General features: G+C 42.6%; 1 protein-coding gene across 2 annotated transcripts in view; it reads left to right on the forward strand.

Moving 5' to 3' along the window:
• The window catches only part of Pcyt1b (phosphate cytidylyltransferase 1, choline, beta), a 70819-nt gene that overhangs the window by 30444 nt on the left and 13817 nt on the right, over window positions 1-26558 (forward strand). For both annotated transcript variants that reach the window (XM_005370715.3, XM_013355011.2), the window contains exons 3-7: window positions 3489-3605; window positions 14217-14368; window positions 16639-16717; window positions 22572-22714; window positions 25610-25798. In XM_005370715.3, coding sequence (XP_005370772.1) covers window positions 3489-3605; window positions 14217-14368; window positions 16639-16717; window positions 22572-22714; window positions 25610-25798 — 680 coding nt within the window. The remainder of the gene's footprint in view (window positions 1-3488; window positions 3606-14216; window positions 14369-16638; window positions 16718-22571; window positions 22715-25609; window positions 25799-26558) is intronic.

The following is a 26558-nucleotide window of genomic DNA, read 5'->3' on the forward strand; positions in this document are numbered from 1 at the left end:
CCCCTTGAAGAGACCAGGAAACCAGGTTCCTCTCTTTGCCTTAGGAGTTTCCCAGTCAGGAAGTTGCTGACACATTGCAATTTTAAAAAGTAATCTTACTGCAAAATCAACTCTGCAGATAGTCTTCAAATTTACTAAATGGCCTTTTCCCCAGTAATTATGTCATCTTTTTTCACTTTTCTTCCTCTCTGCTTCCTGAATTCATTTATCCTGATCACCTCTGAATCATTAACAAAAACCTTCCACAAAACTGCCATCTGCTTTCTTGTGGCATTTAGATCTTAAAACAAATTTTCCTCAATTGAATCGCAATTGAATAAGAGCATTGAAATCTGAGCTCCCTCATTAGACAGTTTGTTATTTCAGGGCATTTTCTGTTTTACTGCGACTTATTTAGAATACAGTATAATCCTGCGAAAGCAATTCTGTTTGTTCAAAATAGGATATAATTGAAAATAGTTGCAGTTCTCAATTTGACATAAAAAATCTCCATATTTTTTATTGGAGAAATTTAATTTATTAGCAACATTGTACCATCTGAATCTATTAATGTAATATTTCTTTATGTTCTAAATTAATGAGGTTGGGTTACATCAATAACTAATCACAATTTTAAATCTAAATCCTAAATCATTTAATAGAACTTTGCAATGGTTTCTTTTTTTTTTTTTTTTTGATTCCTCATTTTTGTTTTTTTGGTGTGTGGTGCTGAAGTTTGAACTCAGGCCCTTGTGCATGCGAAGCAGGCACTCTACAATGAGGCCATACTCCATCCCTTAAATATTTTATTTGATAGCATTAATATAATAAATGCTTATATTTTTAAAAGCCAGTAGGATTCTTAGGTTTATACGGAAAATCAGCAGGCTGGTGAGATGATTCCTTCGGTAAAAATATTTGCTGCATTGTCATGATGACTGATTTTGAGCCCTGAAACCCAGTAGGAGTGAACTGGTTTCTGGCATCCTCCTCTCACTTCCACATGCACACTGTGACATGCATACATGTGCTCTCTCCTTTTGCCTCCTACTCCTTCCTCTTCCCCACTCCTCCTCCTTGGCCATCAGGATGATGATACCAAAGAACAACAACACTCTTCCTCCATTTTGTGCCTACTTTATACACTATGTTGGTGAAACCCAACCACTCAGCATTAGAAGGAAAAATGGGTCTCTGGTCTGGCTCAGCAATAGCATCCTACAGGACTAGAAAAGACTAGAGTACTGATTGGTTGTTTCTAACCCAGAGCACCAACCCTATATACAGCCTATATACAAAACTGATACATTGACTGCCTTCTCTTTTGGGCCACATTCCCCTTTTATCTCTCCTTCTCTTTTTAAATTATAAACTGGTTGACCTTTTAGCTCAGGCTTCTTATTAACTCTTATATCTTACATTAACCCATAATTCTTGTCTGTGTTAGCCACATGGTGTGGTACCTTTTCTAAGTAGGGCATTCTCATCTTGTTTCCTCTATGTCTGGGTGATGACTCCCCTTTTCTCTTATACCACAAAATGCTGGGACATATTTTGCCTTCTGAGGTGAAATGAGCCTTGCTTTGTAGCATTTGCCTATTTCTGGCATGAAAACATTCCCATCACAGCTCACTTAAGCCATCAATAGACAGAAAACTGAGCAACAATCTGAGCACAGAGTAGATACCAAACCATTACTGTCTTTGAGAACAGGACTCAGGCCTTCCTTCAAGTTCTTCCATTCCTGAGGCCTTGATGTTCCCAACAAATATGTGAGAAAGTGTAGGAACTTTAAAAGCTATATCCAAATAAACATGGTTGCATGTGGTGGCACTTGCCTTTATCCCAGGACTCAGGAGGCAAAGAGACACATCTCTGTGAGTTCAAAGCCAGTCTGGTCCGCACAGTGAGTTCCAAGCCAACCAAGCTTCCATAGAAAAATTCCATCTAAAAAATTAACATGAAAAACAGAGTTTGCAGAGAAAGATTAGAAGCCTGTTCTTACCCCGCCACTGCCATCATCCAAGGGACAGAGCCTGTATGAAATAAAGCCTCAGATACAAATGAGAGAGGAGGGAGCTTCAAAAAGACCATATGCTACATGGTTGGATACTTTGGGGTCTCTATTCAGCATATTAGTTCACTTCCATTCTTTTTTTAAAAATATTTTATTTATTTATTTATTATGTATACAATATTTTCCTACACACTAGAAGAGGCACCTGATCTCATTATAGGTGGTTGTGAGTCACCATGTGGTTACTGAGACTTGACTTGGGACCCCTGGAAGAGCAGTCAGTGCTCTTAACCTCTGAGCTATCTCTCCAGCCCTTCACTTCCATTCTTGAGGGTGATTTTCCTTTCTTAATAACCATCTATTTCTATTCCATTCTCCACTTAAAATGCATGACTACTTCTCCATCCATCTTCCTGGTGGCTGACAGGATTTCCCCCTAAACTCTAAATTATCCTCAGGTCTCCTTCCAAGTTAAAGATTTCTATAATCTTTAATTGACAAGATAAAGAACTCTAAAAGGGAATCTCAGTTTTCCCAATAACAGGTAGACTCCACTGGTTCAGATATTGGTGTGGGATAAGGCTCTTGTACACTGTAAAGATTTGTCACTTGTATTAGTTTAATAAAATGCTGATTGGCCAGTAACCAGGTAGGAAGTATAGGCAGGGAAACCAGACTAGGAGAATTCTGGGAAGAAAAAAGGCAGAGAGTCAGTCACCAACCAGATGTAGAGGAAGCAAGATGAGAATGCCTTACTGAGAAAAGGTAACAAGCCGCATGACTGAACATAGATAAGACTTATGGCTTAATTTAAGTTTTAAGAGCTAGTTAATAATAAGCCTGAGCTAATTGGCCAAACAATTTATAATTAATATAAGCCTCTGTATGTTTCTTTGGGACTGAATGGCTACAGGACTAGGCAGTGAAGGCGTAAGTCACAAACAATGCCACACCAGTTTGGAATTATGATTAATAGGGTGGTATTTATTTAAAGGGGAAAAAACTTACAGATCACCGTCTCAGACAACAGCCTTCTGCACAACCAGGAAGGGAGTCTAGTCGCCTGCGGAGCAGGAAGTGAAGAGAGAGAAGAGAGGGAAGTGGCCGCTTTTTTAAAGGGAGAGAGACCACGCCCCAATGGGCTGGTATCTCAGCGGCTATAGGCTGGAGGAGCGGGAGGACCTCCTGCAACAGGGCAGGACAGAAATATTGTCGACAAGACATCTAGAGTCTATCTGAGGTGCAGAGAACTGCCAGTGCTCTGTTTATCTTCCTCGGAAGATAACACTGTGTGTTGGGTTCTTAATTTTTTGTTGTATTTTGACACCTTTAGAAAAGTCTACTTTTAAAAAGTCAGTTTCATGCACTAATGTTAAACTGATAACGTGTGGATATTGTGTCTTCTGTAGGCAAACTTATAGCACTGTACTGATGGAAGGTCTGGGACTTCCTTATCCTGCATTTGTGTTAACCCTGTCTCTTTCTTCCACAGTTGACAGGCCTGTTAGAGTGTATGCAGATGGCATATTTGACCTCTTCCACTCAGGTCATGCAAGGGCACTTATGCAAGCAAAAACACTGTTTCCCAACAGCTACTTGTTGGTAGGAGGTAAGAAGTGCATTTTCTTTCTCCAGACCCTTCCTTATAATATGCTTCCCGAAAAATATCCCTTTCAGATGTCCATCAATAAAATCTGACATTGTTAATGTTTCAAGTTCAGCCTATACCTCCTTACTTGTTCACTACTTGAAATTTAAAATGACGTTTAAAACTATAGGAGAAATTACATCATGAGAACCATTGTAACACACACACACACACACACACACACACACACACACAGAGAGAGAGAGAGAGAGAGAGAGAGAGAGAGAGAGAGAGAGAGAGAGAGAGAGATTAATGATACTGCCAAGGGTAGTCACCTCATATTTTCCATTAATGCCTTTCTACTGGTATTTGTGACATGATCCAATTAATGCTTCTAAAGTTTTCTAGAGGATGAAGGAAAAAGCAGTATTATTCTGGTTTCAAATCTTGGAGAACTAGAAGGGTTTAGGATGATTGGTGGAGCACAAGTTGTTATCTATTTTACTTGTGTGTGACCTGTAGCACTTAGGACAGCGTCATGCTAATAAGAGAGGCCTATCTGTTTGTACAACTAAGTACAGTGTAATAAGGAAATGGAGATTTATACATCCAGAGCATCTTCATTCACAATGAAGGAGCTGACATACTTCCGAAGAGTATAGAAAGAGAAACATGGCTTGATGCGGACTAACATTTCATCCTCCAGAAGGCTTACCTATTCCAGTTTTGGTGAGAATGTAGCATTTGACTGTGAAGACTTGCACATTGCTTCTGTAGCTCTTGAAGCAGTACATCCGTTCATTGTGTTTAGTGTCATATCCATCTGCTGGGATCAGTTTCTGTGGTGCTGCACTGGACTAGGCACTATAAACCTCGAGATCTCCAAGAGGGAAAAACACGTACAGCCTGGACATTTTAGCATCTAATATCATGTTATATTATGCAAGTATTAAACTACTTTCTTGTGATTTCAGAGGGAAAACTTGCAGATTTTGCTAAGGGTGCTAACCATGTGACTATTGGACAATGGTAAAAGCAATGGCTAATAGGCAAGTCATATGAAGGGACCCAAAGGAGAAACTATTTTGTCCCCACTTCCCTTTGTCCTGTCTCCAGAGAGAGTATTGCCACATGGAATCTTCTAGGCTACTGGAGCCCTGGGAAGACGTCTGCAGCATGTGGGCTCAAGTCATTTAGATGATCTGAGTTCAGATGTGGTTTGGTATGGGTAGGTCACAATTTACTATGTGACCTGTGGGTTCACCTGAGTGTATATATATATACTTTTAACAACGTTGTGATGACATTTAAACTCTTTAACATTCCACACAGAGCCAGATATGCTGGTACATAACTGTAATCCCAGAACTGGGGAGGTTAAGGTAGGAGAATCATGAGTTTTAGGCTAGCCTGGGCTATGTAGCAAGTTGCAGGCCAGTTTGAGCTACTCAATAAAACCTGCATATCTAAAAACAATGAAATTTGGTTAAATAAAGTTGTTTTTCAATCACTTAAATGCTTCCAGTGGAATCTAAAAACTTTGCAATGTGCCATTATACATTTACAGAATACAAAAAAGTAATTTTTGAATACTTTATAAATTTCCCCTTTTCTCCTCAAATTTGTTCTTGCCTGTAATATTCCTAGTGTGATACTTCAGTGCTTGCAAACCTTTAGTTGCTTCTGTCATAGTCTCTAGCAGAGAAATACGTGTGTAATTCAGAGCACAACCAAGTACCACAGAATGCATTTTCATAAGTGATCATTAAGCATAAAGATAAATTTGATCAGCAATTTTGCTCTTAAAATGAATAGGATATTCTTATTTATGGATGTACCTGTGGGTGAACATAACTTATTGCCAGACTGAGGCAAAGTATAACAAGAATTTTGTTTATGTTTCCATTACTGTACTAAGTATTGAAATACTGGTTCCCACAAATGTCCTGGTAGGAATGCAAGGAGTTGGTTAAAGTGATATCACTCAGCTCCTTGAATTATTTTCCCTAACTCACAAAAACAATTTCATTATTATTGTCACAAAAGCAGTCTTATTTGTTTGTCGCAAAGAATGGACTGAAAATGGCTCTGACCTGCAAAGAGATTTGTTATAAGCTTTTAGAATCATTTGTTCTTTCCCTCTATGGGAATTTATAACAATAGGTTTTATCAAGACTTATCAAATGGCTCTTAATTATCACCCTTATGTCTTTACTTGAAAGCAACTTATTCAAGCAGATACATGCAAAATGAGAAATGGAAGTATTGGTAATTGTGTTACACCATTGCCGATCTAACAATTGCTGAATGTCCTTTTGTATTTACTTTTAAAACATTTTTTTTTTAAAAATCAAAGTGTTGGGGTTGGGATTTTAGCCTACTGAATTTGCAGAACATACCTTCTAATCTATTTGTCAAAATGAGTCCTGTAGACAGATTTTTCTTTGGGCCACCAGCTCACAAATAATGGCATGGAGACTGATTATTAATTATGAAAGCTTGGCCCTAGGTTAGACCTTTCCTCAACTCGCTCTTATAATTTAACTAACCCATATTTTAATCTATGTTTACCTCGTGGCTTGGTTACCTCTGATCTGTACTATATATTTAACTTCTTTAGAGTTGGCGTCTCTCTACCTCTCTTCTTCCCAGAGTCCTCTCTGTCCCCAGAAATCCCACCTAACCTCTTCCTGCCTAGCTGTTGGCCATTCAGCTTTTTACTAAACCAATCACAGCAGTATATCTTCACAGAATATACAAATATTCCACAACAGAGCCCTTGCTATCAGATTTACTAAAATCTGGAAACCAACATTAATGGCTTTTAATTCAACTATATTAATACATTCCAGGAAGCCTTATGAAAAAGACTGAGAAATGGTCATAACATATATTATATGAAATAAAATCATTTAAGATAAAATAATAAAGATGCAACAAATGTTATAAACAAGACAATGAGCCAGCATCCTTAATTTTTTGCAGTGTGATACAATTCACAGATAAGATTATAGGGTATTTATACAAGGAGAAATATAGATTTTTTTAAAGAATTATTTTCCTATTTTAAAGATGCGTACATATATGCGGGGGTGGGGAAAGGAGTGTGCACCCGAGAGCAGGCACCTGTGGAAGCCAAAGGTGTTGCATGTCCCTAGAGCAGAAGTTACAGGTGTTTGCAGGCCCGGTTGTAAGCCAGGTGATGAGGATGCTGGGAATCAGGAGCAGTACTTGGTCTTAACTGCTAAGCCATCTCTCCATCCTGCTTGCCCCCCTCCCTCACCTTGGAGACAAAGTCTCACACGAAAAAAAAAATTTCAGTTTTGGTTTTTAGAAACAGGGTTTCTCTGTGTAGTCCTGGCTATCCTGGAACTCGCTTTGTAGAAGAGGGTGACCTCGAACTCCACCTGCCTCTGCCTTCCTAGTGCCAAGGTTAAAGGTGTGTACCACCACCAGCACCCAGTGAGAAATATGTTTTTTAAAGGCATGTTATTCTGAGCTACGCATAGTGGTGCACACCTTTAATTCCAGCACTTGGGAGACAAAAGCAGGTGGATCTTTGAGTTTGAGGCCAGCCTGGTCTACAGAATGAGTTCTAAGACAGCCAGAGATTCACAGAGAAACCCTATCTCAAATAAACAAATAAACAAAACAAAGTAAAACAAAAGGCATGTTACTCATTCTTTAAACAGCGTGTGTGTGTGTGTGTGTGTGTGTGTGTGTGTGTGTGTGTGTGTGTTATTGTAATGTTTGGCTTTCAGGAATAATTCCATAAAATCAAATATAAAAATCAAATAATTATCTTTATTAGGTACCATGATTAAAAGTTTCCTACCTATTTAACGAGAGAAAGAGGCATATTACTAAAAACCAATTGTAGGTAACTTTATTTTTTATCATGAGGAGGTAGGAAAGAAACATTTTAGAAGGTGAAATTCAGTAAAGTCTATCTCTAAATGAAATATTTTATGATGGGAATTAATAAAATACGTTTTTATCTTCCTTTAAAATAATGCATGTAAAAGATAATGTAATGCATATAAAGATATACCCAAGCCTTTATTCCAGTGTATCTTAAAAATTTTACAATTCTGGAAATATTCCAGATATATTTTTGAGATCCAGCCCATACAGCTCTGGCTTATTAAAGTGATTTTGAAGTGAATAGCTGGAAAAAGTGCTTACTCTTAACTACAAGAGAAAAGCCATTTTTAGGATTCAATATGAGTGTTGAGAATAGCTGGAAAAAGGCTTACCGTTAACTACCTGAAAAAGCTATTTTTCACATTCAATATTTCTTTCCAGTGCTCCTTTTGCTTTTTGAATTCCTGGACTTTGCCCCTCAAGATCCATGTGTTCTTTGATAATACATGAGAGAAGCAGAAGCAAAATTGTTAGGCTAAAATTTGCATCATTCTCCATTCTACTCTGTTTGCTTCCTAACACCAGCTTTCACCTGTAATAGAAATGCACGTGGGAGGGAAAGACAAGGAGGCACTAGAGCAGTGGTTCTCAACCTGTGGGTCGCTACCCCTTCGCAAGCTGAAGGACCCTTTCACAGGGAGTGCACAGCAGATAGCCTGTACCTCAGATATTTACATTGCGATTTGTAAGAGTAGCAAAGTTACAGTTACGAATTAGCAAAAAAAAAAAAAATTGTATGGTTGGGGTCAGCACAACATGAGGAACTGTATTAAAGGGTCACAGCATTAGCAAGGTCTTTAAGGTTTTGCTATTGTGTTGCCCCTCTCCCTTTGCAATGCTCCACAGTGAGGTTTGCATGTGCCTCTTTCCTAGCTGCGATGAAGGCAGTTTCAGATCTAAAGACTTTCCCTGGCACATTCATTTTAAGAAATTATACTGCCAGAAGTTGATGTTCTGGACATTGGCTCCTTTAAAGCTCCCTGTTCTCAAGTACCCGGTCACCTCTGCAGGCCTTTGAGGCTCTGTGTACCCGGTACAAGGAGTCCTTTGTCTTCGATTATCTTTTCAGACAGAGTGTCACAAGCTAACTTAACAGCAGACCGCTCTAGCCCGAGGAAAGTTAGGACACTGCAAGAAAAGCTATTCTGTCTCGTCGGTTGAATAGGTGACTCTCAAGTTTACGTGTGAACAAATAAAGAGGCTTGTGGCAAACTGCAAGGGTGGGTACTACTAATTACATCTGCCGTTTCCTCCGGGTGATGCTAAGCTAAGGTTTCATTCACAAAACCACTGCGTTTGTCCAAATACACGGACAACTTCTTGGTGGCAGTCTTCGGTGTTCAGCAGAAATTATTTATTTAGTGTGTGTGTGTCTGTGCATGCATACCCATGTGGACATGTGTGCACCATGGCACATGTGTGGAGGTCAGAGGATCGCTTGCAGGAGATGGGTCTCGCCTTCTACCATAGAGGTCTCAGGAATTGAACTCAGATTGTCAGGCGTGGCGGCAAGCGCTTTCAGCTGCTGAGCCACTTCACTGGTCTCCAGAGATAATGCATTAAAGGACCAGAAGCTAGAAATGCTGAAGTTTACTTTTCAACTTGAGTAACAGACACTTCCATATTTTCATTACGATTACAGTACTTGCATGTATAATTTCAAGCACACAACCAGTAATGTTTGGAAAAATTTTTCTGTACAATCTTACCATGTTGGCAGCATTTTAATAAACTGAGAATATCTACTTACAAAGTACTGTTTAATATTAAGGTGTAGCTCAATAAATTAAAATTTTGCAGCAAATAAGATTTCTTTAGGCCTAAACATTTTTCTTTTTGATTTATTTATTTTTATTTTATATGCATTGGTGTTTTGCTTGCATGTGTATCTGTGTGAGGGTGTCAAATCCCCTGGAACTAGAGTTGCAGGTGGTTGTGAGCTGCCATGTGGCTGCTGGGAATTGAACCTGGATCCTCTGGTAGAACAACCAGTGCTCTCTTATCCACAGAGTCAAGCCTGAACATTTTTTTAAAGGGTAAGTCTCACCAAACACCAGCCTCTCCCTCAAGCAAAGGGAAGAACCTAAAGCCTGCACCCAGATGTGAACACTGATTACTAGGGACATTCATCCCCCATCTCTCTAGGTTTTGCCACTAGCCCTGCTTCTTGTGGTTTCCATAGACATTTGACCTTTTGCTCACTGCTTGAAGGAACCTTCTCTTCTGTTACCTTCTCCCCTATACAAGTCCGCCGAGGAGCTGTAGCCAGGAAGCCAATGTCCTCCAGCATCCTGATCATTAGCACTTCGCCATGGGGTTTGTAGCCAGAACCCAGACAAGCAATTGGACTTAGGGTAAGGGAAAGACAGGACAAAGCTGAAAGGAATAGTTCTCCTAATGACCCTATATTACTACAATTATTAATAAATGGCTAATATTTTCAAGCATCACTCTTGGTTCATGTGGATCATCAAACTGAGTTCTCAAAATTTCACCCTATTCCAAAGACCAGACTATTAGAGGAACTTTCCCTGTAGGAGAGGAGCAGAGCTGGGATTAGAATCCAAGTCTTTGGGGGTTCCAAATCCAAGTCCTATGCTATTTTTCTCTCCTGCAGGGTGCTTCACTGGGAGCACAGTGAGCTGCCAGGCTAGGTTAGCGGCAGCCGAGCTTCCAGAGAGTGCCATGAATTCATCCATGGGATCCCACCGCTTGGAGTCCTCCATCTGGTTGTCAGAGTGCATTTGCCAAGACTCAAGGACAACAATGCTGCTTTGGGCGTAATTAGTGTTTAGACAATACGGGGTCGGCGTGCCCAGCTGCTTCTTGAGGTCACTCCCGAGTGTGAGAGAAGCTGTGTGTTGCCACAAACAGGATGTTTGTTTTCTTTGTGCTCTATCAGGAGGCCATCATCGTGGGCGTGTAGAAGTCATATGAAACTGCTCAGGTGTAGTTCAAAAAGGGGGGATCTGTGCCAGACCTAGTTTTGGGCTCTCTGAAAGATAAAACTGACAGATCTGAAGTCCATTTCTACTCAGCATGATTCCTGATGGAGTTGGTATCTTAATAAAGTTCTGGGAGAATATTGAAAAACTCCTAGGTCTACTTGTAAATAGAATAGTGTGGCCCATATATGGTTCCTATGTATGGAATCAAAAGCTGACACAATCAGTGAGTCAATGCATAGTAATTATGGCCCTGCTACCTGCCCCCCCACACACACACCCTCTGCTGCCTCTGAGCGCGTGGACCCTTTAGAGGCAAGCTGGTCTCTTGGCTCAAGTTGTTCCTATTATGCCTCAGGGGACTTGCACGTGTTATAAAGGATCAGAATCCTGTATGAAGCTTGTCAAAGACAAGCTGAGTGGATCTCACCAGAGACCCACGGAATTAAGACCCCTGAGGAGCACGTGCATGCACACACACACACACACACACAGAGAGAGAGAGAGTGAGTGAGAGAAAGAGAGAGAGAGAAAGAATCTTTTAAAAATACTCATTAGATTTATTTAACCATGTAAAGAAGTGCTGCCTCTAGGTTACGCTGGCCAGCTAAAGAACATTCCATGATACATGTAGCTGTGGCAATATGCTACAACAGACACAGCCATTATAGACTGGTTTTCACTCCAGGGTGACTTTTGTTTTAACTAAAACACTGATAACCAGAAAATTGTTTGGTGGCGCACGCCTTTAATCCCAGTACTCGGGAGGCAGAGGCAGGCGGATCTCTGTGAGTTCGAGACCAGCCTGGTCTACATGAGCTAGTTCCAGGACAGGCTCCAAAACCACAGAGAAACCCTGTCTCGAAAAACCAAAAACAAACAAACAAACAAACAAATTGTTTTCCCATTTGATTGAAAGGACTGTAAAATCCCACACACCAACAAAGGGAGCAATGTTGGCCCATAGGCAACACCCCTGCTAACTGCTTCTACTTTACTTCCTCTGCTGCACACTCAGCTGTACAGTCTTAAAGACTGCACCATGGCTTTGACGTTGGCCCTCTGTAAGTGACCAAAACAAAGTGGTTTTGGTCAGCTGACATTGACTCCTCTGAGATCTTCAAAACAGAGAGAAATGGCTTTCGGAGTCAAAGGATCATTGTGAATTAATGGGAGATAAATAAGTGATCACACCAGTGTTTTTATCTTTTGAGACAGGGTCTCAGGATGTAGCCCAAGCTGAACTAGAGCCCACTATGTAGACCAGGCTGGCCTGGAACTCATAGAGATCCTCCTGCCTCTGCCTCCAGAGTGCTGACTCAGACACCATTCTATTTAATAAGCTCCATGGGTGATTCAGCCATGCAGCGATGTTTTGATCACTTAAACTGCTACAACAGAAAGCATCTCAGGAAGTATTTACAGAGGATATGAACATATAGGAGCTATGTAGCTTTTTTGTGTGTATACCTCCAGATTCATTAGTCTCATGTGCATATGTGTTGTTAAAGTGTACCTGTTGATAAAAATGTATTTATTTATTGAGCATCTTTATGCATCAGACACCGTTAATGTACTCAAGAAATCTTTGTTAAGAACCTACTATGGCCAGGCACTATTCATCAGAAGCTGAAACAGCCACACTGGCCATGGTGATGCACACCTATAATTCTAAAACCTCGAAGATTGAGGCAAGAGGACCTCAAGGTAAAAGTCAGCCTGAGCTACACATTGAGTTCCCACCTAAAAAAATAAAGTCTATACACTGTATAAAACAACTATTTGTGTTTGAGACAGGGTTTTGTTCTGTATCCCAGGCTGGCCTTAAATTCATGATCCTCCTGCCTCAGCCTCCCTGGTCCTGGGATTGTAGGTATGTACCGCCAAACCCTGGCTAGACTCTATTTTTTATTGTTAATTTAGAGTATACCTACTTGTTTAAACAGCTTACTGTAAATCATTATTCAGTCTTACACGGGCAGCCTTGTGCATCTTATATTTACTGTGTCTCTTGGTTGCATCAAAAGGCAGAATCTAGTTATTGATCTGTACCATCTAAGTTTGTATAAATGCATGCATCAGTGTTTGCACAGCCGTGAAATCAACTAGCAATGCACTTCTCAGAACTTGCCCTTGTTATTAAGAGACATGACTGTTATTGACATAATAATTGTGTATATTTATTAGGTGCAATTTGATGTTTTGATCTATATGTACATGATAGAAATCAAGGTAATTATATAGCAATTATATCCATATGATAACATATCCATCACCTTACCTGTCTCGCTTTTTTGTTGATGTTGTGAGGGTGTCTAGAATCTGTTTTAGCAATCTTAAAGTAGACCAAACTTTATTATCAAGTGGTCACCATGCAATGCATGAGATCCCTAAAATGTGTTCCTCCACTCTAACTGAAACTCTGCATCCTTTGATCGAGAGCAGCACCAGGGTCAGAGGAATATTTCCAGAAATGATAACTTGGACATTAGATGTGCGAAGGAGCTATAAAGGCAAGTTTTCTGGATGCCGAGCATGGCAGGTGGCTACTACTCTGTGGCCAGATTTGGTTCAGGGGACAGAACAGATTTAGTTCCAGAAAAAAAAAAGGTACTTTTGTCTGTAAATGTCACCTTAACCCTTAAGATCAGAGAGTTTACTATGTGTACATAATACTACAAAGGGTGGGAAAATTTCATTACAACAAGCTGTGAGGGCAACTCTGACCAGTTTCAGCAAGATGCTCAGCAGGACCTGTACTCGTTATGACCTTTCTTCCTGGTACACAGGGAACATTAGGAAATCTGACTTAGCTAACCAAAATGTAGGCGAGTAAGTATGATTTTTGTTTAGCTCATTTTAAAATAATTTTTTTGAGACAGAGTTTCTCTGTGTGTAGGTCTGGCTGTTCCGGAAGTCATTTTGTAGACCAGGCTGGCCTCGAACTCACAGAGATCCACCTGCCTCTACCTCCCAAGAGCTGGGATTAAAGGCATGCACTACCACCTCTTGGCCTAAAACACTTTTAATAAAGCTTCAAAAGATAAAAAACCTCACTCCTTTCTAAGGCTGAAGGTAAAGGAAATGACTATTTCCATTTAAGGGCTTCATATCCGGGAAGGACGGGAAGTTATGGGAAGGCTGAACTCTGTTGGATCAGATCTTCTAGTGTATAATTTTCACCTCTCTGTTATGTAGCTTGATGTGGAGTGACTGGATCTCTATCCAGGGACCTCTTTCTCTCTCCCTTTGCCTCCCTCCCTCCCTTCCTCCCTCCCTTCCTTGTGTGTATGTCCCTGTCCTAACTGGGTTACTAAGTACAATAATTTTGTGAAAGAATTGGAATTGAAATTGATTGGTCCAGCCTTGATGCAGGCTTCTTGGCTCCTCTTCTCTCTTTCTGTTGTCTCTTCATCTGGTTTCCCATGGCCATTTCATTTCTGAATAATAACATTCACCAAAGGGTGAGCTAGGAGGAGGAAAAGATAGTAAAGTCACATTAGATAGCGTGCAGAATAATTTTGACAAAAGCCTCAGAAGAGAATGCAGCTATAATTAGCAGTAAAACGAAACTCCGAATTCCTAGTGGATTTAGGTTTGCTTTCCTCTCATAATCCTTTGTTCCTATAACAACAAAGCGAAAACAGCCCAAGTTCACTGATGTCAGGCACCTAGTGAAAGCACACTCCGTTTGTTTTGCCTAAGAAACCAGGACGACCACAGGGTGGGTGGCAACAGCATTTAATACCTTTGCCTGTTTCAGTCTGCAGTGATGACCTTACTCACAAGTTCAAAGGTTTTACTGTGATGAATGAGGCAGAGAGATACGAAGCCCTGAGACACTGCCGCTACGTGGACGAAGTCATCAGAGACGCACCGTGGACTCTCACGCCAGAGTTCCTGGAAAAACACAAGGTACCGCTCTTCCTTCCATGTTCTTCCAGGAACCAGATGAGGGGCTCTGGCTCTGTAACTGAGCCTGCAGGAAACCTGGAGACTCTCCCAGTTTCTGAAAAGGGAAGCTTTAGGAGCTGACATGTGGCGTCACTTGATGTAACACTTCTCTTTTGTCCAGAGCTAAGGATTGCCATCTCCTCCTTGCCTTGGGTGCAGGTATTAGAGCCAGGCTAGCCAGGTCCAAATACTGCCTCCCTCTTTCTCTAAAGAACTATGAGCAATATTCGTAGCTACTCTGGACTCTGCCACTTCAACCTGCAGAACTGCATGAGACTTCTGTCCTCCTTGTGGCACCATTTTAAGGAGCTAATGAAAAAAATTTCCAAGTAAAACACTTGGAAAGCTGGCTGTCCATGACAGGCGCTCCAAGGATGCCATTGTTACTACCATCAACAGCATCATTGTTGGTACTCACACTCACGGGCATCCTTAGGCATGGAACAAATGTACACACATCTTACCTGGGAGGTCAGGGGTGAGGCTTTAAGGAAAGAACTGTATAGCTATGATTTTGTGACTCTGAGGTTCCTACTGACATAAGAATTTTATTAGCTGAAAACATGAGACATTCTTTTGATCTGCATCAAATTATGTTCTTTGTATCTCCCTCCCAGCCCCACACTAGGAGCTATTCTTTCCTTTTATAAGCAGTACAAAAAAAATAAGATTAAGCTGTTCTAAGAATTTTCTTTTCTATTTTTAAATTTGCAATGCAGAAGAGAATAGAGAACACTGATAAATGTGCATGGGTAATAGCAGAGGAGACAATTTCCTGGTGAGAATGAAAAGAAAGGAGGAAAAACTACAATATGATTTACTACCAGCAATCATACTTTCTTTACTTAGCATGTATTGTATATTCAGTATATGACAGGCATTTTAGAGGATACTAATAATGACCATGCTGAATGTCATTTATTATTTACCGTATGCCCAGCACTATGCAGAGGACTTTGTTATTATACGAAGTGGGTTCGGTGTCATGGCTACCCTGAGTTGTTATTAATATGCACTGAAGAGGGGGAAGTAAGCTTGAGTATGGAGAGAGAATTAGTAACAACAACGGTAATAAAATAGATATTGAGTACTTGCCATGCATGGGTTTCTATTTTTAAGCACTGTTACATATCATTTAATACAGAAATTCTTCTTTGAATTTGCACCCCAAAGGGCATTGTCTGGAAGTATTTCGGTTGTCATTGCTAGGGAGTGCCACTGACCTCTAGTGGGTGGAGGTATGAAATGCTGCTCGGCGTCCTCCAATGCACAGGACACCTGTACACACACACACACCCCACAAGTTTACCTAGCCCCTGCAGGTATTGAGACCGAGGAATCCTAACTAACTTCCTCCTTCCTGTTTATGGGTTTTATAACTTGTAAGTGCTAGGTAGGAATGATACCTTAGAAAATTAAACTATTAATCAAAACTGCTTCTTGAGGTGGACTAAAGGCCCACTGCTAACAGCTTTAAAAGCTGTGCAGAGAATGTTTACTTGGTGAGGTAGGAAACAGACATGAGGACTCGAGGGAAATTGTTCAAGAATGCATATTAGTTACTTGTCCCATTGTTGCCACAAAGTACCTCAGCAGAGCAAAGAAGAAAGGGAGGAAGGGAAGCAGGGAGGGAGAAAGGAAGGATTTATTTTGTAAAGTCCAGGGGAGGCAGTTCCTCATGACAATGGATGGATGTGTGGAAGCGGAAGCAGGAAGCAGGAAGCAGCTGGCCACACTGCATCCAGAGTCAGGAAGCAGAGAGCAGTGAAAGCTTGGGTTCAGCCCACTTTCTCCTTTTCATTTGGTTCAGGAGCCAAGGCCAGAGAATGGTGCCGCCCACGTTCAGGGTTGGTCTTGCCCCTCAGTTAACCTAACCAAGAATCCCCCCACAGACATGCTCAGAGATGTTTCCAGGGTGAGACTAGATCTTGTTGAATTGATAAGAAAAATTAGTCACCCCAAGAGGGCAGCCCCCCTGACAACAGGACGGCTTGGAGAGGAAGTCCAGATGGAAGTTGGGGTCAACTCAGATGACAGGGACTGCTTCTGTGAGGCTGACCTTGATGTTGTCACAGCAGCTCTGATGGAGACGGTCATGGCTTGTTATGCCCAGAGGACAGCATTCTGGAGTCACATTGGGGTGGAGAGGGGAGGAGTCACCAGCCCTTTCCAAATCTCTAAACCTACCCATCCGCGTCTGTGGTAATTTCCTGTTCGTCTTCCTTCACCAGATTGACTTTGTGGCTCATGATGACATCCCATATTCCTCTGCTGGCTCTGACGATGTTTATAAGCATATAAAGGAAGCAGGTGAGCCATTTTCCTGTCCACTACAGCACGCAGGCAAGCCTAAGATGACAGCTGCTCTGGGCCTACAACATGTATATGCAGAGTGTTGGGACAGCCGCTGTCACCGGAGCAGCCAGGTCTGTACCATCCTCTTTGCAAGGACTCTCTCAGAACTCAGGAGAACTTGGTAAGAACTGGGGGCCTGCCACCTTTCAGTCGCAACCTTGCTAGCAAGGAGTTCAAAGAGAAGAGATCTCGTGCACTTCCAACTTGGAAAGCTGCAGAGAAGTTGAGAAAGAGCTGGCAGAAGGGAGGGAGAGAAAACCTGCTTGGTGCATGAGTCCATCATGATGGGTCAGGGCATGGGGGACGAATACCTTCTTAAGGTCTGAGCTGCACGACAACTCTTCCTTAAAAACAGCAGCAGACACGTAGACCAGGGATTGGGATCAGCTAAGAGACCCCCAAGGTTAACTGCATTGCTGTTCAAGAACTCCTCAGCATCTGGTACCTTCCCTGGTGAGTGGTCTCAGTAAAGGAGGAATAACAGCAAAATGACGCCCAAGGTAGTGATTTTAATAGATAGATAGATAGATAGATAGATAGATAGATAGATAGATAGATAGACAGACAGACAGACAGACAGACAGATAGATATAGATATTGTTTTTTTTTTTGACAGGTTTTCTCTATGTAATAGCCCTGGCTGTCCTGGAACTAGCTCTGTAGGCCAGGGTGACCTTGAACTCACAGAAATCCGCCTGCCTCTGCCTCCTGAGTTCTGGGATTAAAGTTGTGCATCACCACACCCGGCGATAGTGATTTCAGAACACTAGTTTTGTTCATGATTCTTGTGGGGCAGGGTCTTAACAGGAGCCTTGGCTGCATGCTTCTTTTATCTTTATCTTTTTTTTTTTTTTTGGAACAGACTCTTACTCTGTAGCTCCGGCTGGCCTAGAAACCACTATGTACATTTGGCTGGCCTAGAACTCCCAGAGCTGGCCTGTTCCTGCTTCCCAAGAGCTGAGATTAAAGGCATGGGCCACTATGCTTGTTGTTTTTATAAAATGTAGTACAGGGGATTAAGCCTAGAGCTTCCCATACACTGGGCAAACCCTCTACCACCTCTACCATAGGCTGAAAACTTTTTGCTTGACTCTTTCAAGCTAGATGCTGAAAGAAGGAGCTGTCCCCTAACTGTAAGCCAGGAGCTCAGCTCTGGTTGTCACTGGGGCACAAACACATTGTCTCCATGTTACTTGAGCTTCATGAAGGCTGGGAGCGACTGTCTAGAGAGCAAGCAAATTTAACGTTTCTATAAGGCTTCCTGTGGCCATCATCTATATAACCTTTTAAGTATAAGCAAGTCACTGAGGGTAACCCAAATTCAAGAGCAAAGGAGTGTGGGCCTCTTTTTTAAGAGCTAGTTTTTTATATTCTTCTTTTGTGTATTGTGTATCTCTTTCTAAAACATTTGCTTTCTTAAATTTATTCCTTGAGAGTTTCATACATGTATACTATGTATCTTGATCATGGCCAAGCCAAATATCCTCCACAGCCTTCTAAGGCCCCCAATACTCTCATCTTCTACCTTGTGTTCTCTTCCTGTTTAAAAACTGTAATCCACTGTGTCCAGTTGGTGCTGCTCATGGGGCCATGCAATGGAACATGGGTAGCTTGCCCATGTGACCCTTCACAGTTCACTTTCTGAAATGAAGAGTTCGGTGGCATTTTGTTTCCTTGGAAGTGCAGGCCTGGGACTAAGTAAGGGTATGTGACTTTGTTTGCACAGAGCTCCTTCCTTGTGGTCCCCGAATCTCCTCTACTGGCTCCTCACTGGGAGGAAGATCTAGTTGGGATATACATAGAGAACGCCATAGAGTAGCCACTGCGGAAGAGAGCGTCTCAGAAATTATCTGAGCACCCACATGCAGCTTCTCTACTCTGCAGTCTATTTGGAAAGTCAACAATCACTTTAAAAGAAGCCAGAGACATCATGGGTATAAATTAAGCAGTACAACATCGGGCTCTGTTTGTCAGAGCCGAGCGTCAGAATCCTCTAGCAAAGCTGGACAGGAAGATGGCGCCGAAACGAAATAGACTGTGAGGCCCACGTTACTCATTGTCATTCCGATAGTGCCTACTACTGTTGAAAGTTGCTTTATTAACATGTGCTTTGCTGCTTCTTAAAATAGCCTCCATAACCAAACGCTGCAGTTCTGAAAAGCATGATAAAAACGGTTCTCTGATCATGCTCATTACTGAATATTTTTAGCAGAGCAATAATTAGGATTTGGAGGAAGCTGGGTGCCTCATTATGTCAGCAGAGGGCTTGGCTTCTTTCAGAGCCCTACCTCTCAAGCAGCCAAAGCAAATCCCCCCAGCTCCAAATCTGCTCTCGTTACTCAGTCGTAAAGACCCAAGTCTCTGACTTCAGACAGGGCAAGATCGTATCCCCGGTGTCTAAGTGACTTGCTAAAATCAATTAGTAGCTAAAGAACCTTCACATTTCATCAGTCCTGAAGAAAGACAGGATAGGTTTTCCGCAGACAGTCTCCAACTGTTCAAGTTCAGGTGAGGATGCTGTCTGTCCCAGACCTGCTGACTCAGGGGTCACACAGGGAGCCACTACCTGCCAAAGCCCTGCTCCCATACTTGGTCGAGTTGGAGTTCTCTTTGCCTCCCGGTGGCTATATGTTTGCGCTTTCTACCTTCCATTTCATGCGTTTGGTTTCACTCTTCTAGAAAATGATCAGAGAAGTTTCAGGCCTAGTGGCCAACTCCAACTCTGTCCTCTGAGCCCTGGGCCAGAGTCCGATGTTCTGTCTCCAAGAGCAGCAGTATCACCGTGCTGTTGATGCTGTGAGTGTGCAGATGACATGTTTTTAAAGGTCCCGAAGGGACCCTGTGGGCAGCCAGCCAGACGCACTCAGAGAGGATTGGCTTTGGAAGGATGCTCAGCATCAGTATTCATCTTGTCACTCATTCAGCAACATAGTCTAATAGTGCCCGCTGGTTACCTGGTACGAGACTACCCAGGAAAGCAAGAAGGGTGTGGTCCTGTCCCTCATACAGACCCGAGGCAAGAAAGACAGTTGCAGCCGGGCGGTGGTGGCGCACGCCTGTAATCCCAGCACTTGGGAGGCAGAGACAGGCGGATCTCTGTGAGTTCGAGGACAGCCTGGTCTACAAGAGCTAGTTCCAGGACAGGCTCCAAAGCTACAGAGAAACCCTGTCTCGAAAAACCAAAAAAAAAAAAAAAGAAAGACAGTTGCTAAGGGAGGTGTTTTCTCAAAGCCCTTGCAATATTTGAGGGGAAAGAGCAGTGGGGCTGACAAACAGGAAGATCTGCTTTGAGAGTTGAGACATAATTTGCTCGACACTAAACCTGAAGCCCAGTGGGTGACTAAGTTAAGCAGAGACTGTGACAGACAGAGAAGAGGAGAGCTGATAGTTTTAGGACACTGAAGAAGTTTGGTGTCACTAGAAACAGGCCCGGCTTCATAGACTTTTCACAGTTAGGGTTTCTATTGCAGTGAAGAGACACCACAACCATGGCAACTCTTATAAAGGAAAACATTTAATTGAGGTGGCTTACATTTTCAGAGGTTTTAGTCCATTATCATCATGGAAGGAAACGTGGCGGCAAGCAGACAGACATGGTGCTGGAGAAGACAGAGTTCTACATCTTGATCTGCAGGCAACAGGAAGTGAACTGTGTTCCACACAGAGTCGACCTTGACAAAGGAGATCTCAAAGCCCACTGTGACACATTTCCTCCCACAAGGCTACACCTACTCCACACCTAGGCATATATCCTAATAGTGCCACTCCCTATGAGCTTATGGGGGCCAGTTACATTCCAAATGCCACAGCCTATAAGCAAAACAATCCCACTCCTTGGTAGAGTGCAGGAGCCTTGACTGAGGGAGTAAAGAGGAGAGGGGCTGGGAGAAGAGACTAAGACGAGGAGGAAGCACAGGAAGGGACTGTGTAAGCTGTGGCAGAACCAAGTTAAAAGCTTTATTCTAAACACGGTAGCCAGCCAAGGAAGCAGAATGGGCAGGCATGCAACATGCATTTAGAAGGATGACTCTGTGTTTGTTGGTTGTGTGTGTTTAAGTGGACAAAAATGGCATCCCATGAGCTGGAGAGATGGTTCAGTGGTTAAGAGTGCATATCGCTCTTGCAAAGGACCTGGGTTCAGTTCCTACCATCCATGCCAGTCAGCTCACAACTGCTTTTAATGACAGTTCCAGGAATCATTTAGCCTCCCTGAGTACCTGCATTCATGGCTTGCATGCATGTACACACACACACACACACACACACACACACACACACACACGCACGCGTACACTCATATACACACGCGCGCACACACACAGTGGCATGACTAAGGATTGATTTCGAGGCTCTTGATGTAATCTTTGAGTAAGGTGGTTTGGGTTTGACTAAAGATGGAGAAAAGTGGTTGAATTAGGGAAGCATTTGAGGAACAGGTTTGTTGTTGTACACTGAGTGAAATTGGACAGTGGGGAAGAAAAGTGGCCCAGATGAGCCCGGATCACCTTGTCTAGCTAACTTCTTAGGTGAGGGAAACTAAGGCCAAGTGGCTTGCCTTCAGAGGTTTAAGAGACTTGCTGTAAACTGAGAACCCTTGTCCTCAGGTTACCTTGCTGCTGATACAGGACAGATCTAAGTGACTGGAATGATATGGACTAGAAAGATCTCAGTTGCCAACACAAGATTTTGGTTGACAACAGAATTTTGATCATGAATCCAGTTCTTACTGTGTTTGGAGCCATTAGAACTTGGCACCCTTAGGCTTCTTTATTTCTACTCTTTTCCACATATTCCAGATGAAGGGTCCTGGGTGGTGAAACCACCATGCAGAGTAGGCTATTCTTTTTTTTTCTTTTCTTTTCTTTTTTTTTTTTTTTTTGGTTTTTCGAGACAGGGTTTCTCTGTGGCTTTGGTTCCTGTCCTGGAACTAGCTCTTGTAGACCAGGCTGGCCTCGAACTCACAGAGATCCGCCTACTTCTGCCTCCCAAGTGCTGGCGTGGACCACTACCGCCCTGCCGGGTAGGCTATTCTTAAAGGAGATAAGATCATTTAGCACGTCATACACGCGTCCTTAGGCAGAGACTACAAAGACTCCTTCTTTTCCTGCGGGATAACGTGAGGCAGAGTGAGGCAGACTTCCAGAGGGAAGAAGCTTTGCTGGGATCTGACTCATTCATTGACTCAGTTGTTACTATTCCTTCGCTTTGCATTTGCTGAGCCTCTTCCTGTGGACTGCTCTGGGCACTGGCCATGCGAAGGCAATTAAGACAAAACTGCATTCAAAATGTCCATTGCTGTTTTGATTTAAAGAAGCAAAAAATTAAAAAAAAATACAAAGAACACACAAGCAAATGTCCATGTCTATATAGAGACAGGCATTAGACATTCGGTTTTGGTCACTCAAGATACCGTTGTCTTCCAAATGCTGGGAGTTCTCTTGTTGATTTCAGCAAAGACGTCACGGACGTACAGCCTTGAAGGTGAACTGCCGAGGGTGAGGAAGAATTCTTGTGGATGGTGGGGGTGGGAAATGGGTGCCAAGGACAGAAAGGAAGAGCTGAGCGAGAGCAAATGTCAGGAGCCGGGTGAGTGGATGGTGTCTCCTGAACCGAGCCTGGGATGATGACCACGCAGTGCCATGGTAAAGGAAGTATGTGGTATTGAGTCTGGAAGACTCAGCTGGGGCCAGAAAAGAAGGCTTCTCTGGCTACCCAGAAACTCCAATTGCATCCAGCAAAAAAGGATCATTAAAGGAACGAGGCTGAATGAGGTGATCTTCCCTTTATCTTTTTGTTCTTACTTGGACAGGCATGTTTGTTCCAACACAAAGAACAGAAGGCATCTCAACATCAGACATCATCACCAGAATTGTCCGTGACTATGATGTGTATGCCCGACGCAACCTTCAGAGAGGATACACGGCCAAGGAACTCAATGTCAGCTTTATAAATGTAAGTGCGCCTCCCCGTGCACTCTGGGGGCCTTTGTATTATACTATCGTGACTGCTGTCTACTGTGCACTGGGTGGTGCTCTTAGTGTCATTATTGTCTCATTTAATCCACATCAAAAACCCAATGGTGTGTTTTAGCTTTTGAGAGAGGGTCTCACTGTATTGCCCAGGCTGGCCCCAAAATCATGACCCTCCTGCTTCAGCTTCCCAAGTGCTAGATACACAGGCCTGCGCCACCACACCTGCCCGGCTCAGTAATGAAGGAAACCCGTGTCCTCCGAGGGAGCATGCGTCAACCAAGGGGCATAGGCAGCTTCACATTTTATAATGGAGCTTCCTTGCTTCCCTCCCCTGCCCCCCGAACCCCTCTTTAGTTTTCAGATGTGGCAAAGGGTTTCTGGAACATCTGCCCCTTGGGAAAGGCAAGTGTTGTCTTCTCAAAGGAAAGGGAGGCGGGCGGAAGCGATGAGAAAATGCTTTCTTGTTTTAACGTTTTACAATTTTCATTTTATTAAGGCCTTACAGATGCTCATTAGAAACCTTAACAGCCGTTTTTTTATTGTCCGGAGAAATTACAGCTGCTTAAATAAAGCCTGAAGCCTTTGGCTTCCTTTTGTACTTCTCCCTTATTGTTCCCACAGAGCTGCTGTTAGGTTAATAATAGAGCGCTGTTAAAACAATCTTTAAAACAAGCAAAACAAGCTGTTACAAGGCAAAGAGAGGAGCTGCATGGTTGGGGGGGGATGTTAGTGAGTCTGGACAACTGAGGTTACCAGGCTTCCAAGGAGCCCATGATTTTGATCCAAACAAACGCTCTCCATGCATACAGAATTCCAGCCCCCAAATAGAGACTGTATTCTCAAAGGGTGATTTCTCTGCAAAAGGAGGCATTTATAATTATGTGCAGCTCTAATTATCCAGCATCTTACACAACTGATCATTGGTACCTTCAAAATAGGAGGGGCTCATTAATTGTAAGTCGGTGATTATTCATTGTCCCGATAAAGCAGGGAGTGTTGGACTTCAGGCCCCTCTAACTTCATACGAGCCAGGCAACAAAATGGAAAATGCCGGGTTCGAGTGGCACCCAAACACGTGGCTGAAAAGAATTCAGCTAACATGATGATTTGGTATCTTAGAGAGAATAAAGCCCTGGTTATTTCAATAAATTAAACTGTCTGTTCTTTTAAATTGAATTCAGTCAACCATCCAAGCATAGCAAGCCATTTCCAAAAGTTATTGCTCACTCTCTTTAAATGGTCTTTAGATAAGCCACTTAGCTCAGGGAACCGTGAGGACAGTGGGGGTGTGCTTACTGCCTTTCTATGACAACAAGCCTGGCTGTAGCTCACAGAGGAAATTGAATGTGTTGGATGGGCGTGTAAATGAATCACAGAACCTCAGAAGTGGCAGAGACCTGATGAGGACCAGTCATCCAATCCATGTCCCTTGACTTTGAGATAAGGCAAACAGAGCCCAGAGAGTAGACAAGGCCAAGGGAGGGTGAGGGAGAGGTGGGGCGGCGGTACCTCTCCAAATCTCGCTCCTCACAGCCCGGTGATCACTCTACTGTTATGTGCTGTCACTGAGCACTAAACAAAACAGCCATTTCCAGTGCTGAGCAAAACATGGAAGAACATGATATAAAGACAACAGCTAACACTTATCAAGAGCTGATCAGATGCCCATCTGAGTTTCTTCTTGCCTGCATTATCTCATGAAATACTTGCGATAAGCCCACTGGGGGCGTGTAATGTGTAATGATGCTATCCAACTTAGAGGTGAGAAAGCAAAAGTCTAGAAGGTTAAACAGCTCGCCTCAGACCACACTGCTGGTGACAGAAGACAGAGTACCTTCCTGTAGCACATAGGTGTGATCGTATAGCTCAGTAGCAACACACACCGCTCATAGCCAACCCTACCCTGAGGTTGCAATGCAGTTTTGAAAGGCCTAAATTGGGGAATTCTGACCTAGTTTCATAATATTTGAAATATTTTTTACAAAATTCTAAAGTACAAAAAGAAAAAAAATAAAGGAGACAATATATTGAGATTTCAAAAGGGAAGACCCTTTGTGTGATATTATGTTTGTCACTGAGATAAAATGTAAGGGATGTGGATAAATGTCCGTGGTGCTCTATGACAAAAACGGAGCCAACACACGCGAAACAAATGCCAGGCTTTGAGCCACATATCTGCATGCGTGACCTTACCTGACTGTCACAACAGCCCTGGGAGGCAGGGATGGTATCACCCCATTACTGATGAGAAAACTGAAGCTTAGAGGTGACTACTGTTTTGCTCAACACAATATGGTTTCCTGGAACATAGGTAGACAACATCCTTGTATAAAGTCTCTAAGCACAAAATCCAGAGAAGTGATCAAAATAAAAGCTTTCTTTATAGCCAAGGAAACCAATGCAGTTTAATTAGCCTCATAAAAAATATGATGACAATTTTAGCATGAGGCATAGGTCCTAAATCCAGTCAGTGGACAACTTAACATAAACAGTATTGGTTTTAGCACTACCCTAGTAAAACAGAATTCTCAGGCAGACCCTGATCAACCATTCTTTATACAATGCATCATTTTATCTATGTTCCAAAAGAACTGAGTATGGGTATTTGCTCAATGAAGGGTAGTTCTGTGGTCTTGTGTTCTGTTCTCATACGATTTCAACTCACAGATGTTGGGCACAGTACAACGTTTGTACTTCCCTTTATAGATCCAAATAGAATGATGTGTAAGACATTCTTGGGAAAGTCTAGCTCTTGGGGAAAATGACATCTAACCTTTACATTAGGAGCAAACCCAACTTGATATAAAACATAACTAATAGAGATGGACTTCCCTGCTGTCCTCTTGAACCAATCTATCCCATTGATTTTTACCAGGAGAAGAAGTACCGTTTCCAGAACCAGGTGGACAAGATGAAAGAGAAGGTCAAGAATGTAGAGGAAAGATCAAAGGAATTTGTTAACAGAGTAGAGGAGAAGAGTCACGACCTAATTCAAAAGTGGGAAGAAAAATCAAGAGAGTTCATTGGCAACTTCCTGGAACTGTTTGGGCCAGATGGCGCATGGGTATGTAGCTATTTTAATTGGCATTGACATAGCGGGTATTTTCAGCTTATCTTCCTTGCATGGAGCTACTCAAGGATGTCCCTTATCCGGTGGCCTCTGCTCAGACACCATCTCAAGTCACTCCAAGGCTATGTCTGTTTTCAGTTACTGATTCATCCCTCAGAATGGTGCCAAATGGCACACGAAGTGGGGTCTTCTTTGTTTCTGTTTTCAGAACCTGGAAGGCATTCACTTGCCTTTGAGTGTCTTATGTTGCAGATGTTGGTCTTGCAGTTCATCCCAGCCTTTCAGCTGGAGGTGATGCAAAGCTTAGGGCTAAAGGTAACGTGAGTCACTGCAACATGGAGCTTGTGTTGGAAGTCAAGTCCAAGGGCTCTTAGCTCAACTGTAAGCATTCGTATTGGGGGAGGTGTTGTATTAAATTTTCCGGGAAAGACATGAAAAAACATGTACTCACCCCGGATAGAGTACCAATGACAGATCAAAGTAACAACTCAGCTCAATTCTGGCTTGCTGAAACAATGAGTTCATCAGGTTTAACGAGAATCAGTGAGGGCTTACTAACAGGTGTGTGAATGACTTCAAGACATGTACATCAGCCCAAGTCCCAGCTCAGATTGGGTAACAAATTTCCTATAGCTGAGTAGGTACAGTTCCCTTTCAGGTGGCCTTCCACACTTTATATATCCTAGCAGCTCTCAAGACCATAGGTAGCCAGAGCAGAATGACAGTTGGCAGGGAGGTGCAGGGAGGGATGGTC

This window comes from Microtus ochrogaster, unplaced genomic scaffold, assembly GCF_000317375.1.
Source record: "Microtus ochrogaster isolate Prairie Vole_2 unplaced genomic scaffold, MicOch1.0 UNK86, whole genome shotgun sequence".
In the NCBI taxonomy this organism is placed as follows: Eukaryota; Metazoa; Chordata; class Mammalia; order Rodentia; family Cricetidae; genus Microtus; species Microtus ochrogaster.